Source organism: Mercenaria mercenaria, chromosome 19 (genome assembly GCF_021730395.1).
Source record: "Mercenaria mercenaria strain notata chromosome 19, MADL_Memer_1, whole genome shotgun sequence".
Lineage (NCBI taxonomy): Eukaryota > Metazoa > Mollusca > Bivalvia > Venerida > Veneridae > Mercenaria > Mercenaria mercenaria.
In genome coordinates, this window is record NC_069379.1 from 12,105,439 (window position 1) to 12,122,982 (window position 17,544).

The 17,544-nt window shown below is 33.9% G+C and overlaps 1 protein-coding gene across 1 annotated transcript; it reads right to left on the reverse strand.

Annotated features, from left to right (window-relative positions):
• Positions 1–9,792: 9,792 nt before the first annotated feature.
• Positions 9,793–11,129, reverse strand: LOC123541546 (uncharacterized). The gene is made up of 3 exons (XM_045327102.2): positions 11,114–11,129; positions 10,560–10,818; positions 9,793–10,198 (listed from the first exon to the last, which is right to left on the reverse strand). The coding sequence occupies exons 1-3, from the start codon at positions 11,127–11,129 to the stop codon at positions 9,793–9,795; spliced, it is 681 nt and encodes a 226-aa protein (XP_045183037.2).
• Positions 11,130–17,544: the final 6,415 nt, after the last annotated feature.

Sequence of the window (17,544 nt, forward strand, 5' to 3'; positions counted from 1 at the left end):
TGAAGGGCAAGTAATTTGAAGTCAGCGACATTAACCACTCGGTCATGGAGGCCCAACGTTTTAGTGAGAAATATCCAACGCTGACATTTAAAAATATTTTTGCGCGATGAGAAATTATCGTTTACATCAGTGCAATAAACACGTCTATGTAAACATAATACTAATTGTTTGAATGTTAGTTTGATCATTAGTTATAGATTTTTTCTGCATCATATGATTACTCGTGAAAATGTTCATTTGATGTAAATCAATGACTTTGGCCTCATATGTACCAGCAATATAATGTTAATAATTTATTATTAACAAAAGTGAGCCGTTTAAGTCTGTGATAGGAATCAATGATAGGAAAGAATGTGTTTGTCTGCAAGTGTGTGTGTTTCACGACCGCTTGCAATGTTTTATATTAAATATTTGTCAATGTAATAGTTGCATTTGCCGAAAAACAGATCTTCAATAACATGAATTACCTATCGGTTTCTTTGTACCGTTGAGGTCTATAAACACCTTACAGACCACTTAAGAGGTCTATAACAATTTCTAGAGGTGTGCTATCTCTACTGTTTACGCAAAAATGACGTAAAAACCTCAAGTGCGTGTAGTGGGAATCGAACCTGAGTCGCTCGGATGATAGTCCAATGCTCTAACCACTAAGCCAAATTGTCGACACGCACATTGGTCAGAGATTAAATTTAAAGTTATGCTTAAGCGACCGAAACAATGTAGTAGAATCATGAGATATCCGTGCCTGCCATTTAAAGTGAACGCGTGACTTTCTCCGTAAATATAGCATCACTTGTTTCAAAAAAGTACGTTTTAAGTGAGAAATTTCCGACCAGTTTTACATATCTTGAAAATTGATCTAAACATGATTTTACTGTAAAGATTTAACATTAAATTCTAAACAGATCTTCATATTTGTCTGAAGTGTAATACGGTAAAACTCGTCCGACTAGGAGGAGAATGCTTCATGAAACAGGACATTTTATTTTAAAAAGAAAAATAATGACAATGATATGATGGCAAAAATAAATATACAAACAATACAAATTTCCTCCAGGTTAATCAGTAATCTGCTGCTGTAAATTGTGACGATTTTGTGTACAATTAACATGGAACATGAATTTAGAAAAAAACCCAGTTTAATGATCGTGGTACATTTCAAACATGTCTGAAATAAGATTGACAGTTTAAACATATTTAAAGGCAGTTTTCAGGTAGTGGTAATTAGTGGGAAACTGGTAAAAGTACATTTCTTGTTTTCTGAAAAATGTTCTTATTTTGCTGAATGTCGTTAATTCATATCAAATTAACAGTTGCCATTTTATGCCTTTAAATATCGTAAAATATTTTGCATTGTACAAAGTTTTGTAGACCTGACAGTCTTTCATTCGTATAAAACTGTCAGTTTCCTAGATTCTATACTTGTATTTACATCCACATGTATCTGACAACTTCTTCACGTGAATCAAATGCGGAGGACCAGAACGACTTAAAACTATATAATATTTATTCAAATCGTTGCCATGTCAATTAAAACAGAGGCCTCGAACTACAAGCCTCTTAATCAGTTGTACTCATTACTTTCATTGTCAAGAAGACTTAAGGTTTTAATATCTTCTCGATGGTGTGAGCGCAGTTTTTTAGCACATTTCGTTGTGTCTTCTTGGCATGTGCCTGATCACGGTATATTATGATAGCATTTCTTGTGATAATGTAAAGATAAATCTATATCCATACCTTTTTATATGGCAATGTATATTTAGGTAGCAAATTAAAGAACTAAATAAAAAATAAACATAAAGTTTCTTATAATAATTATGGAAAACAAGAGCTGTCACTATTGGTGACAAATGCCCCCCCCCCCCCAACCCCCACCCCCAAAGTAGGCCTAAGAATGCCACAGCTGTATGCGCAAAAAATCACATATCATTTTGTGACCTTGACCTTGCCCTAAGAGGCCTCAGTCATAAACGTGACACATCTCAATATGGTTAACATTTGTGTCAAATAATGTAAGGTAGTTCTGCACGTTTCGATCGAAATTTTTCTACAATGTAGAATTTAATTAAACTCTGATTTTTCAAAACTTCATAATATACCTAGAAAATTCAGCAAATAAAAAAGATAGGGTCGTGTGCTTGATTTTTTTTGCTAGACTGATTTGAAAAATTTGGACCTCATGCAATATTTCATAATGGGAGTCTATGGGAAAATCATAACTTTCATAACATTTTCAAAAATAGATTTTTTTTCTACAATGCAGATTTTGATGAAACTTCTCAAGGTTGTTGATAAACATATGGCCTATAATTTGGTGAAATAAAATATATAGGTCCGTATGCTTATTTTTGAGATATATTATCATGATTAAAGAGAACCGTACATTTCACGCTAATCTTAAGACATTATTTTGACTTTTTAACGTGTCATATGTTTTAATATCATATTTTGCCTTTAGAAATATAGCAACAGTGCCATTGTAATAAATTTACTCACAAGTTTCGATTAATTCATAAACTGATTTTCATTCCCGTACGCCGAATCCAGACTTTATTCTACGTTTTCCGGATAAATGACGTTACGCCATCACTTCCGGTTTTTCAAACGTGCAGAACTTCCTTAAAATCCCTTGATAAAATGGTCCAGACAAGAAACACACTTCAAAGTGTGACATTGACCTTGGAGCTAGGGGGTCTGGGTTCCGCGTATGACAACTCATCTCATTATGTGGAGCATTATTGCCATGTAATTTCAAAATCCCTTCATCAATGGCAGAGTTATGGACCGGACCTGAAACAAACAATGTTAACCTTTGACTTATAATTGTTACCTTGACTTTGGAGCTGGGGATCTGGGTTTTGCTCATGACACATTGTCTTAATATGAGGAAAATTTATGCCATTGCAAGTAATTTCAAAATCCCTTAATGAATGAAAGAGTTATGAACCGGACTCGAAACATACTATATTTACCTTTCACGTATACGTGTGACCTTGACTTTGGAGCTAGGGGTCGGGATCTTGCGCATGAAACGTCGTCTCATTATGGTGAACATCTATGCCAAGTTATTTCAAAATCCCTTTATGAATGGAAGACAAACATCCCGGACAAGAATTTACCGGACGCACAAACGCACGGACGGACAGTGCAATTTTTATATGTCAATTCTGAGGGCATAAAATCTTATAAAATACCATTCACGTCAAATTCTGGCTACTTGACAAGACACGCGTTGATGATCTCAGAAATATTTCCCAAATGTGCACGGATTTTTTATGCAAAACAAAATGTCATGTCCTAGTTGCTGGCAAATATATTTACAGGTGCGTAGGAAGTTGGGCCTTTTGTTATATTAATAGTATCCGATAAATTGTAGCACATATTGTCTTGTTCCTTCTTCTTATTACTTGTTTTTAATCATACATACACGTTACAAATGTTCTTCAAATCCGAAACCTATCTGGATTATTTAAAACAAAGATGTATGTAGGCAAGTCAGTTATCATTATCGGAATAGGTCTTTATGGTGTTTATAGACCTGTAAGGTGATTTGAAAATCAAAAATCCTTCGCAGGTCTATAAACACAATGCAGACCTATTCCTTTAACAATAACTGTTACTTATATACCGTATTTTTGTAATAAAGATTGATGACTGACTATGACGACAGCATTTAAATACTCTTCAAGCAACCGAATTCAAAAATGTTTGCATCTGTACTTTTCCCAGTGATGGTTGTAGGATGTTTTTTTGGGGGTTGAGAGGGGGAGTTAAAACACATGTTTTATGACAGAATTTTTGATATGTAGAGGCGGTTAGTTTACCTAATCAGTGTTCCTAGATTCTGAACCAGTACAGACCTGTTCCCCGAAAGTAACTGCTAACTTCCCCAACATCAATTGTATCCGCCCGGGAATCGAACGCACGACGACCCCACAATCTGTAGATCTGCGCTCGGGCCGTAAGCTTAGTTAGTAGGATCTTATTCAATTTTCAAGGTACTCTTAATAACGTTGATTTTATGGCTAACGCTTTTAATATTTTTCTGTCTGGAAAAATTATATTTCAAGAAATTTGTTTTTCTAATTTTTGTACAATTGAAGAGACTGATTGTTACAATATCTTGAAAGTTTTAAAACAATACAAGAACAAAAAAATCAAAAATAAAATAAAAAATTTTGATATCCAAAATGATTGAAATTCACAATGGAAAGTTACCTACCAAAATCAATTTATAATTTTAAACCCGAAATTAATCTAGACATTTTGAATACGTACAAAAATTCTATTATCACATGTAAGGCCAGATAAACGATGCACTTTTTGAGTGTTCGACATTAACTTTAGAGTCGACGTCAAGGACAAATCTCGTTATGGAAAAATGGTTCAAACAATAGTTATTTTTAAAGGTATAATTGTTCCATATTTCATAAATAGAAACAGGAACAGTTACTTAACGAGTTTATGTGTACAAACAGTACTATTTATAAAGTTTGAAATAGTATTACACCGTATACATCAAAAGATAAACATAGTAATATAGATATCTACTACCACTAAAACAGCTAATTATCAGTTAATTATGAATACATTCAGACTTCAGACGTAAAGTTATATATATATAATAATGTTAAATACTTTCATCAAAATTATAAACATCTGAAATAAATATCTAAAGTTATAATATATAAGTATAAGATGGCCATTGGATATCTTTGAAGACATGTTGTGTTTTTTTTTTGTTTTTTCTTTTTTTTTCTGTAGCTTCCATGGTTCAAAAGGCGTTACATACGTCGATATTACTGAAAAAACCAACGACAAGATTTCTCTGAGAGATATAAACGTACATTTGTCTGCATCAGAACTTTCAAAGGAAATGTTGAAAATCTCATTCCTTGCCCACTCTGGCTCAGCATCAGTAAGTTTTAGAAACGAAGTAGCTTATTGATATAAACATATATACAATGAAAGAAAAAAATAAATAAATAATTTGTCACGTAATATTGGCACTTTGAACACTTTTTTATCCAGAAACACTTTTAAGTGTATCATTTTCACACAATGTTATTATCTGTTATGCTTCCTGCAAGATGCCAAGAAAATAGAGCCTTACGTCTGGCAATTATCATCAGTACTTCAAAGGTGATGTATCCATCTGTACATCACAGAAGTATTTTAGATAAAACTAAAATAATGTAAAAAGAAAAGCTTGTAAATCGTTGTTATCACTGCAAATGATATATGAGTATGATTAAACAGTAAAACTGCTTCATTCCTTCTAAATTTGTATACGACTTTTTAGACTTATAATACATGTTATGCAGCATGGAGCTTTTCTATAAAAAGCACGAGCATGACAATACTAGTGATATATATTGTATATATAATGTCTACTTCTTTTTGTGTTTGTGTATGTGTATATTTCAGATTCTAATTAATGACAAAAAGCTGAAAACGTTTCAAACTCAAGGTATGATTGGAAAAAGGCAGATATGCGTTAAGAAGTGGTACACTAATCCAACTCCTATCTCAGTTCACCGCATCGAGTTCGCTGCAAAATGACTTCTAAAGCATAATATTGTGAAAACTACATCGAAATAAGTGAATATTTGACGGCTAATTGTTTACATTGTGTCGGTTTTATAGTCTGGCAGATTTATATCATATTGTGTATTATCTATTGAAATATAATTAAAAGACTTTTTGTTCATATTTACTTAGAAAAAGAACAGTTTCTAACAGATTTAGCATAATTCATATTCACATAGAAGGTAAATTTACGTTCATGACAATTGGTCAACCGATTGTCTTCCAGCCAACGCTTTTCGTTTTATATATATTTCTTATATATTCATACACTTACTATATAATGAGAACATATAAAAGCAAATTATCAACAAAAAAAAAAGAAATTAATGTCGATGATGCTATGTGGGGGGATGATCATACGACAATTCAAATAGCAGTAGATAAATTTAATTTTGACCAGTTAAATTGGATCCGAGTGATGCTCCCTGATAACGTGTTGTATAAAGAAGTGCACGTCTAGTTTGCACAGCGTACTCAAATGAGAGTTTATAGAGACATGTCTCCAAATGAACCTCAAGTTTGCATTTTAAGAAGAAAAATTAACAGACAGATTTTGGTGTCAGAGATCGGAAAAGATAAACAAGTAATAGTTTTGTTTTATTTGACTTTTAAAGTTTATGATATAAAGCACCGCTAAATTTCTTCTATTTTATATGACATTTTGATATCAGTGTTTCTCAGAGTACATGTATTTATGACGAAATATATGGAGAAAATACAATATAACAAGGGATCCTTATTATAACTATTTTATTCACTTCAAGGAGATTTTACACTCTCATTTTTGTCTAGTTTCATTGTAGTTATACATTTATTTTTTAATATTTGAAACACATCATTTGTTATATATTTCTATTACGATGTCGGCATTTTTTGTGTTTATAGTGAATACATTTAGAGCCCTGGAAAGGATTTCTGATAAGAATCTGAGTTAGCATTTTTTATTTAAAAAAAGGATTTTTTTTGTATTGGAATGCTTTGAGTGCATTAGATGGCATTAACCGAATTTTTAAGCTCTTAATAGCAGGATAACTTATGCTTTGCACGTTTATTTGAGATCTTCATAGGATAAGGTATCATTAACCTGTGTATTTTTACTAGGTATATCTGCGACGTATACTAGTATTCGCTCTGCATTGTGATGTAAGATTCTATTTTAAACAAATTCTTTTTTTAAATGTTGTTTTGGTTTTATATTATTTTAGATTTTGGTAAAGACAGTGTCCCTACTTTGCTTATAAGAGTGATTATAATATTCTTCTACGTGCTTTTGTGACTATTTTCAGATTTCAGTAAGAATGCTAAGGTATATTGTGAGAGAACATAAGTAGAGCTATACTATGTTGAACTTGGCCCTTTGGTATCATAAAATATGTCGTAATTAAATAATCCAGCCATAAAGACATTTTGAAGAATTGCATACCTAACATCTATTTGCTGTAAGTACTTTACACAAATAATATTGAGAAAAACTGTGTCATAGATTACATGTGCAAAATAAGCTGTTTCACATATGTCCGCGCAGTTACCGATATTGGTATCCCGAATCATGTTTATCTCATACCGTGCGGATTTGTGATCCTAAAAAGAAGACTGTCACCCAGAGTGTTTGATTCTTTGTGCTCAAATGTTTGCCATCATGTTACCACTATGCCCTTTGAACAGACCAACATTGACCAACGATTTAACGATTTATCACAAATCATAGCAAGTTAATTGGACAAAGGTCGTTTAATTTCATTAGAAGTAATGACAGGCTAATCCAACGTTTAGTTATGTGTATTATATGTACTGTTTGTACTGTTTTACTTTAGTTAATCATTGTGTGAGAATGTATTGAGGTGTGAAAGTCTTAAGCAATGAAATTCATACATAGCAAATATTTTCAAATCAGTACGCGAGATTATTATAGGATTAGTTTAAATACATCGTGTCAGTTGTCTGAATAAAATGTTCATGAGTGTATATCTTAATATGTTTGTGGTCTGTTTGAGAAAGATCATGAGTGTATATCTTTAAATGTTAGTGGTTTGGTTGAGAAAGTTCATGTGTATAGTGTATATCTTAAAATGAGTGTGGTCTGGTGGGAGAGGTTCATGAGTGTGTATCTTTAAATGCTAGTGTTCTGGTTTTAAATTTTCATGAAGTATATTTTAATACTATTTTTACTATTTTGAAGAAATGCTTTCAAAGAAGTACTACAAGTTCTACAAACAATCTACGGTAAAGGGAGATTCGCGAAGTTGTTGATGAAATAGCACCATTGGGAAATGTTTTCCTTTGTACTGGTTTATTTAAAAGAAAAATGAAGTTATTTTAAGCAAAGTCATACTGTTGAATTTAATAACCTGTGACAAGCAGAAAAAAAATGAAAGTATGTGACTAATCGGACAATTACACATGATATTAAAAGTTTTATTATGTCATAAAGTACGTGCTAAAACCCAATCATATTCAGAGAGAAAACATGTAAAAAGCATTTAATTTCAATTCTTAGATAAAATTCTAGAGGTTGTGGAGAATATTTAAAGACAAATATTTAAAATGTTTAACTTGCTTCAGTCATAAAACATGAAAAATGTATCTCTACGAAAGTAGATTGGTTTTAATTTCTGATAATGTCTACTTCTCGACTCTCCCTTAAAAGAAGGTTTCTGCAACTGTTACACTTATGTAACATTTAAAGCAGCTCGCCCTCAGTTTGGTCGAAAATATTCAATTTCACAAAAGCAACATTTTTATAACAAGAATGTAAAATGAAAAGGCATGATCAACAAAATAAGCGAAAATCTATGTAACGTTCTGAGAACATGGCTTATGAAAACAGGTTTACGGATTCACCGCTCTATATGGCTATATTGGAAAAATAATAAACCGTTTGCAACGCTTTACTTTTTCTTACATAACCATATAGTGCTGTGAATCCGTAAACCTTTCTGCGGGCGAGCAGCTTTAAACATGAGTAGATATGTACTTAAGTAGCAAAATCATTTTCTTTTTATGTTTTGTATTATGTGTCCGTGTTAACTTTGTAAACAATAAAAGTTTTTAAAAACGAAATGTTAAACTTGTTTTATGACATCGGAGACGTTAACAATTTGGTAACGCCATTATTACAATCGAATACATATAACCTTGAAAAATCCATACTGGTAAACGCAAGATATAATATCTATGCTGCTAGGTAACCAATAAAGAGAACAATATCAATATTTTTTTTGAGTTTTGAGAAATGTGTACCTTTTGGAAATTTAGATATTCAGGCATTTTTTCATACCATTTATATGATCATGCCCATTCTAAGAGGACGAAGGTAAAACACTTTTATTAGTTTTACTGACGAGTGTACATCAAATATTGATCACAGATTGTTTTAAAGTTTTAAGGTCAGTATAACCATCACATATTACCTATAAACCATAATATGTGTAGGGTCTTCTATTAACCATAGTCAAACAACTTTAAATTTCTAGTTTGACCGTTATCATTATGGAAACAACTTTTGTTCTACCAATTTCTCCGGCACAATCTACAACCACACCCTCGAACCTGCCCCCAAAATGCAATGTCATCTCGAAGATCACAGTTGTTTAGTTTATAAGATAGTAAAAAGGTTTAGACCAGGTGTGATATTTAACCTTCTTGACATTTTCTATCATTTCTAATAGAGATGTACACACGTAGACCGATGTGGAGATTTACAGCGGATTAGCGACAAAAAGCGGGCACTTTGTCAAAATTATCAAAATTATTGTTTTACCAATTTAGGCCATTCCAACTTAAACATTTGGTTTCGTTTGTTACATTGTTACTTATTTTATTTCATTGTTTTTTATCTCATTTTTTTTTTTTGCCCCAAATGTTAAAAGATCCCGGCGAGATGTGTAGTGTCTGAGCTGTCTGTTCGTCTGCCATTCTGACAATCTGCTGATGTTCATGATTGATTATTTTATGGAGTTAGGTCCTTTTTTTTTGACTTAATAACAAGCTTTTGTATGGGATATATGCTATAAACTATTAAAATCATTCTTTTTCATTAATCATTATTATACGTTACAAATTTTAAATACTAGTAGTGCAAAAATGTTCTAACCTTTAAATCAATATGCATAATATGTAACAGTGATCCTTACGGGCAAAGAAATAAGATCTACTAAAAAAACACTTTACTATTTTTATTTCTAAATACATGAAATAAACATGTCACTCGTCATCAGAAGACGAAGAAAAAGATGATGAGATACCCAACTCCCGCTGGATCTTTGGCAGTTTCTTCTTCATCCAACGTCTATAAATAACTTGATTTTCTCTAACCAAATCAGCAAGAGATCGCTTCCGCTTCCTCCTACGCCTCCGCTCCCCTCTCGCAGGTGGTTGGGGGTCTGCTGCTGCCCCTTCAGTGTCAGATGATGAAGGTGGCATCCCCGCTACAATGCCGTCTCGCATGTCTACCTGAGCACGTGCAGGAACGGCAGGTTCAGGAACGGGAGCTTGGTCGGCTGGTGGAGCCTGTGCGGGTGCTGCAGGTGCCGCTGCAGGCTGATGCAACGGTGGTATGGGATCAGCTACAAGGCGTCGTTCTGTATCACGAATGGACTGTAGAAGATCTCTGAAAATATTAATATAGATATTACCTGTATGATCTTGAATCCTGTCATAAATGTTACCTATTAACTTTTTTTTTAAATTATATATTATAAAAATATTATTTTTTTTAATTTATTTTTGTTGGATTTAACGTCGCACCGACACATGATAGGTCATATGGCGACTTCCAGCTTTAATGATGGAGGAAGACCCTAGGTGCCCCTCCGTGCAGTTTTCATCACGAGCGGGCACCTGCGTAGAACCACCGACTTTCCGTAAATAAAAATATTAATATATAAATGAGAGTATATCAGTATATTCTGGCATTAAATTATGAATATTCATTAATGTGAATTAGTGAAACGTAAGTACAACACTGTTACCTGATTTGCACGTTCTGTATGCTGTCTTGGTTTATAGCTATAAGTGAACTCAACTTCGAAGACATGCGGTCCCGTTGCTGTTTGTTTGTGGCTGTAGCATACAATTGGTGCGCTGACGCTTGTAAGCGGTCGATGTTCCCTTTCACATCGTCAATAACGTCAGCCCAGGAGGTTGGATGGGCAATAAATGCCCGAAGGATGGTGATCACTTCTTCGTCTGAAAATTTGACCTTTTGTTTTCTCCGTGCGCGAAGTGTTCCTGGAAAATAAATAATTTTGAAATTATTTTATCAACAGCAGAGAAGTTGACAGACACAAAGTTTAGTATGCCTTGGCCTAACATGTTATAACTACATATAGTCCATAAACACACACACACACACACACACACACACACACACACACCCACACACACAAAACGATTGACTCATGCTGGATAATGCATAGATTATTTCTGTAATAAGTAAGTTTGCATATGTTCTATAATTCATTTCATTTTCCTTTCAGTACATATAGATTATGTTCAACTTATCCATGCATAAAAACGAACATACCTTGGTTATTATCCATGTTTATTTTTTCGCCACAAAATAAAACGTACGCATACAATGTATTTGCACTATTTGTATCGCTCGTGAAAATCGTGACAGTTCATGTGATGGCTATTGTACAAATATAAGAAATTAAGAACAAAACCTTTTATTGAATGCTTATTGTCATTCTATCTGTCCGTCTGTTTTGTACATCGGTAGACCATTTGGTTTCAGGTCAATAATTAGGGACAGTTTGTTCTCAAAGGAATATTTCCTAAGATGACAGTCTGTGGTCAGTTAATTACTCCTATAGTAGGTCATGGTGAAGGTATGCTGAATAACAAAAGAAGGTGTTGGCCTTTAGTCATTAAACTTCATAGAAGTTTGCAGGCGGTCAGTATAACATACCTATTGGTAGGTCAAAGCTCAAAGTCACAATGACAATGAGACTAAAACGGGTTTTCTACAATAACTTAAGAACGTTTTGGCTTATTATAGTAAATTTCATAATTGTCTATCGTAAATAAATGAATCAGATACATTTTGACCGTGGAGCCAGTAGCTAAAAAATCAAGGTCACGGTGACCTAGATACTGATAAACTTTCAGCTCAATAACTTAACAACGCGTTAGTCTCAATTCTCAGTGATGTTTGCATAGAAAATGGTAACAGTTAAATGTGTAACAACTATTATTGTTTTAAATATATTCTTTTATGTAGACAGATAGTTATTACATGCTTGAGATCTTACATAAACCGTCCGTCCGTAGTTTGCGCTACATGGTTGGTTTATATTCAACACTAAAATTTGCATGGCTAAAAATTAAATCTTGAAGAAAATAAGTATGATAATTTATTTCAGATATGATATTATAAAACATCTGTTGAATGGCCTGACGGTCAATAGTCTCAACTATTTCCACTTTCACTTATCCTTCAGACCTAGGGCAATAGTTTTGGCTATTGACCGACGTGTATACTACATATAATTGTACCTTATATTGGTATACATTGCACATATATAAATCTCACTTTTTCACATATAAACACTCTCTTTTGTTCTTACTTTACCTTCATGTTTTTTCGCGTAGTACCAAAATGTGAGATAAATTTTGTTCAGCGTATAATGGATCCTCGGCGTAGGCGGCATCTCCTTGGATTATTGTTAATTCAAACCAGACCTCCACCTGACATTTCCGATTATCAAAGATATGTATTGGCTACCATTGTTCAACTTTGTCAACCTCCACCGGACCCTCTGCTCGATGTCCGAAGCAGACTTCTTGGAGACCTGGAAATGAATTATACTGGAAGGAACCTTTTCCAGTTGTTTTCTAGTCATCGGTACGAATTTTTTGAAATTACTGGTGAGAGTCCTGAAACGTTCCTTCAATTTGTGAATTTGATTGTACTGACTGAGTCACAGGATAATGTATTGTCTAAAAGGAACAGAATATTGTTAGTTTTAATGTGGTTGAGGACATATCCAACCTACCGGATGTTATCAAGCATGTTTGGTGTTAGTGTGTCGTACATTCAGTCTGAAATAAAACGTTCTATTCCCGCATTTGATGATGCACTTTCCGCGTATATACAATGGCCAAGTATTCAGAACTGGCATCAGTTGCGGGAACGATGGCCTAAACTACAAGTCGCTGTTGGAGCAATAGATGGCATTAGCCATGAAATATATAGGCCTACTGATAACCAACGTCAGTTTTACTCAGGACATAGAATGTTCCACTGTCTTCATACACAGGTTGTGGTTGATAACAGTGGTAAAATATGTTATATTGAATCTGGTTTTCTTGGTCACCAGAACGACGCACAAACATACAGGCTAATGCGTCAAATTGGTACAGCAGATTTGCCATTTCCTGACAACTGTACACTGTTAGCGGACAAAATTTATCCAAACAGACACCCCGTTGTAACACCTTACAGCGCAGCTCAATTACGCAGAAAACACGGTCAAGAAAGGCAAATGTGTATAAGAGTGTCTGTTGAGCACGCAATAGGCCAAATAAAGACATATAAATGTGTAAGCTCCGTATGGCGCAATCCAAGGAGATTGCTGTCTGTTACTGTGAGGATATGTGCAGCTTTGGTGTGCCGGAGGAGATCAATTGGACTGATTTTTTAAATTGTGAATAAATGTATACATAATTCAAGCTATCGCTCCTTACTTATTTATTACGGTAATAACTTTGAGAAACTCCCCGCTTTTTGTCGCTAATCCGTTGTCCATCTTCACATCGGTCTACGCGTGTACATCTCTATTACCTTAAATATGAATATTTATACAATAGGGAGCAATCGCATGCAGTGGCAATCTGATGTTTACAATATAATAGTACTATATAGTATTCATTTTTTGCAAATAGAACTTAAAAAGTGTTTTCACTCCATCAGTTTACACTACGTATTGAAACCGGAACAGTCAAACTAAGAAAAACGCGTCCTGTAATTGCAAAATTTGAATTCTGACCCGATAATAAAGCCGAAAGCGCGATCAGAAAAATAAATATAAGTTAATATAAAACATCCATCATAAATGCAAACTCAAATATATATTTACGAGTCTGAAAAAGGGCGTCCAGCAGTTAAAAATTTTGCATTCTATCCCCATAGAAAGACCGAAATCGCAATCCGAAATATATAATATATCTGAAACATCGCTATAAGATAATCTAAAGCATACATTACAATGAACACAAAGACGGACATAAAACTACGAGTCAGAAAAGGCGCGCCCAAAAGCTACAAAGTTTTCGTTATTTCACGATGGGAAAACGCTAATATGCGATCGGAAAATTCAACTTGTTTCCTGTCTGATAAAGGCAAGACATTATCGGTAAAACTTACGTCTGATCCCCGAAGTTACATCAGTACATATTAAATGAACAAAAGTTGAATTCGCTAACTGGTCACATATAGTTTGCTAATGCTAGATAATCAAAGAGCAATATCTCGATGAAAAAACACATCCCACCAGAACATGAAGATAGCATGCGCATCTCCTTTTGGAAGTGAAGTTAGCTTGCTAAGAAATACTCAGGACAAAAATGGTACTACCGGTATGTTGTTGAATACTAAAAGGGCAATGACTCATTCGACCGGAACATAAAGACAATATGCGCATCGTCTCTTATTAGTAAAGCTTCCTATGACGTTTTGATGAATTCAAACCAGTGATTGCTGAGGAAAACGCGAAGCAAAAACTGGTACTATAGTATATGTTAGATAGTCAAAGGGCAGAAACTCAGTGAAAAATCATCTTATCAGAACATGAAGATTACGTGCGCATTCCCTCTTAAGAGTGAAGTTCTATGATAGTTCAGTGATTTTCAGCCTCTGGTTGCTGGTGAATATTCAGGACAAGAAATGGTACTGCAGTTTACCAAATTCAGTGAATGTAAAAATCAATCGACCTTTTAATAGTGTAACTTCCTATAAAGTTTCGCTAAATTCCAACCAGTGATTGCTTGAAAATACTCCGGACAAGAATTGCAGGAAGGACGGAAGGATAACTCGAAGTGTCCCACCTTTTCCCGCTCAGCTCCCAAAATATTGGGGCATGGGGAATTAAATTGTCAACTGGTTCCTGAATAAAAGGTTTTCATTTATTACTAGGCTTCTTGGTTTTAGTTTAAGACTAAAGTCAATGAACAAGACCTCCTTCCAACAACATTGAGAAAACACACTCCCCTTACAAACTCTTTTTTATAGAACCTCCAAATGAAATAAAGTCTGAGTACCCGCCCGCTTAGCTCAGTAGGTAGAGCATTGGGCTACGGATCGCGGGGTCGTGAAGTTGATTCTCGGGCGGGGCGTATGTTCTTCGTGACTATTTGATAAACGACATTGTGTCTGAAATCATTAGTCCTCAACCTCTGATTTAATTGGGGTTATTTGCGGAGAACAGGTTTGTACTGGTACAGAATCCAGGAACACTGGTTAGGTTAACTGCCCGCCGTTACATAACTGAAATACTGTTGAAAAACGGCGATAAACCCGAAACAAACAAAACAAAATCTTTCAAAGCATATAGATCGCAATCCAAGAAAATAATAGCTGTCTCGACTTATGTGGAATTCTACTATATTTAACATGGATAGTTTCCGTGATAACATCGTCAAACATATTAAAGTAAGGCTTACTTTGAAATTTGTGACGTATAACTTTTATGATAATTAAAACGAACTGTTCAATCGGAAGATTTTTTTATATACATATTTCTACTTGTGTTGTATGTGGTACTGTAACTAAATATCTGGCTATATATCACATTTGGTGTTATCAAAACAAACTTTGTTAGTGTTATATAGCTAATGTAAAACAACAGTACAACATACTTTTTACATCATATATATATTCTAATTAAAAAAACATATAATAAAACAAAATATCTAGAAAATATAATGCATTATGATTGTACAAACAAATAAACCATTATAAAGCTTTCATACCCACAATTAAATCATTTTTACTTAATATATGACCGTACAATTATACAATACTGAAACACAACGTTGAACCTACGTGGTCGCATAGTAACATAATGGCATCAAAGTAAAGAAGTATACCATAACAATAAATAAACATGGAATTTTTTATAATCTTAACATAAAACCGAACAAAAATGTCAAACAGTTTAACTGACAAATGTAAGTAATTAAAACTCGAAATTTCGAGTTACGCAAATTCAGATTTCTGTATTTGTCGAAATATCGAGTTGCGTGAATTTAATGTCGTGTTAATAAACTCTTAACACCTTAGTGCCAGGTGCATCATACTTTTTCAGAGCAACAATACATGTACCAGGTATGACGATATCCCTTACAGGAGTCTGATTTTGTGGAAGTAATATACACTTGAATATCGTTACCTCGATATCGGTTAGCCCGATACTCCGGTTAGCACGATGTGTTTGAGTCGGTCCCGATTTTTCCCTATTTATCTTAAAGTAATTATTTATCAGTACCTCGATATAATTAGCTCGATATTTTGTTTAGCTCGATGAGATTTTTCAGTCCCGTCAACTTACCTGTACTGTTTTTACACCTGGTTTCGTCGATATCACAGCTTGTCAAAAATATCCATGTTATTTGTAAGGTGTGAAAATCAACCTGTCCGGCGATGTATTAATCATATTCAAGTAAGTTTGTGTGTTTGTTTTGTTTGTTATTTAATCTTTAATCCAATGTAAATGTCATGCATTTCATTTCATTCCCAGTAATTAGTGTTATAAAACACCGTGCAAGGAAGAAAGCTGTTTTCAAATATAACAACTAATTTGGACGAAACATTTTCTGATTGTCGGAGTAAAAATCTGCCATTTCGGATTGAGTAACAATATGCGTATTTAACTGGCAATTTGCGTGATTGAAGCCCAGTCAAAATGACTACTCAACTAGGAACGTTACCGCTTCATTCAGACTTGTTTAGAGAATGAATAAAATGCTAATGTTTAAATGTATTTTTTTGAAAAATTAAAAAGTTGTGCGTATGTATTTAATTAAGATGTTCTATTTGTCAATAAAATTAAAATCGTATTTACGTTTTATATTATTTCTTTCCCCTTTCAAGCCCTCTGAAAAAAAGCATTGGATATAATGACAATATAGACGTCCGACACAAGTACAAAGTAGTCCCAGACAGTCGATATCGTTACATCGAACTTCGGATACGTCGATGTAATTTTGACAGTCCCTTGAATATCGAGGTAACTGTATTCGACTGTAACTGCATAATCAAAGAAAAGCACAAGAAATATGGTTATTTCTTTTATCTACTCCTTTGCTGATAAAACAACAATTTATGAGACTTTTTCCTTTCAAAAGTTAAATCAATGTGCATTTTACAACCTTAAGGAAGGGACGTAACTGTATATGTTTGGTGTGCATTACTGTAAGAGTTATTTACCATTGCATACAAATTCTTTTTTGTGTCTCCATGTTACTTAGAGGCTTTCATAAACTTGAAGACTATAAAAAACAGTTCAAAGACATCTGGAAATTACATGTCCGGTTCTCACTTAAACACAGTGTAACTTCAAGTGAAGTGCGAAGGTATGATGGTAAGATGGTGAAGCTCGAATGTAATGTCAGGTTAGCAGTTCAGTACTTGTATAACATATTAACGAAATTATCATGTTTGAAATAAAATGAGGTGCAGCCTTTTTAAGCGAGTAATATTTTATCATCATCCACTTATAAAATGTTATTGTAAAAACATTTATTCAGACTGTTTACTAAATTAAATATATACAATATAGATCACAGATGCAACTAACAGACACAGACATACATGCATAAGGGACACAGCAGGGCATGTTTTTACTCTTATCCTGCTTGCAGCAAGTTATTCTGCCTTTGCAACCAGTGCAAACCAAGATCAGCCTACACATCCGTATAGTCTGATCATGGTCTGCACTGATCACCATCAGACAG

Coding starts and splice junctions, on each gene's coding strand:
- LOC123541546 (XM_045327102.2), bottom strand. Junction 10,199..10,559: donor ATACAGAACGTGCAAATCAG/GTAACAGTGTTG, acceptor TAATATTTTCAG/AGATCTTCTACAGTCCATTC.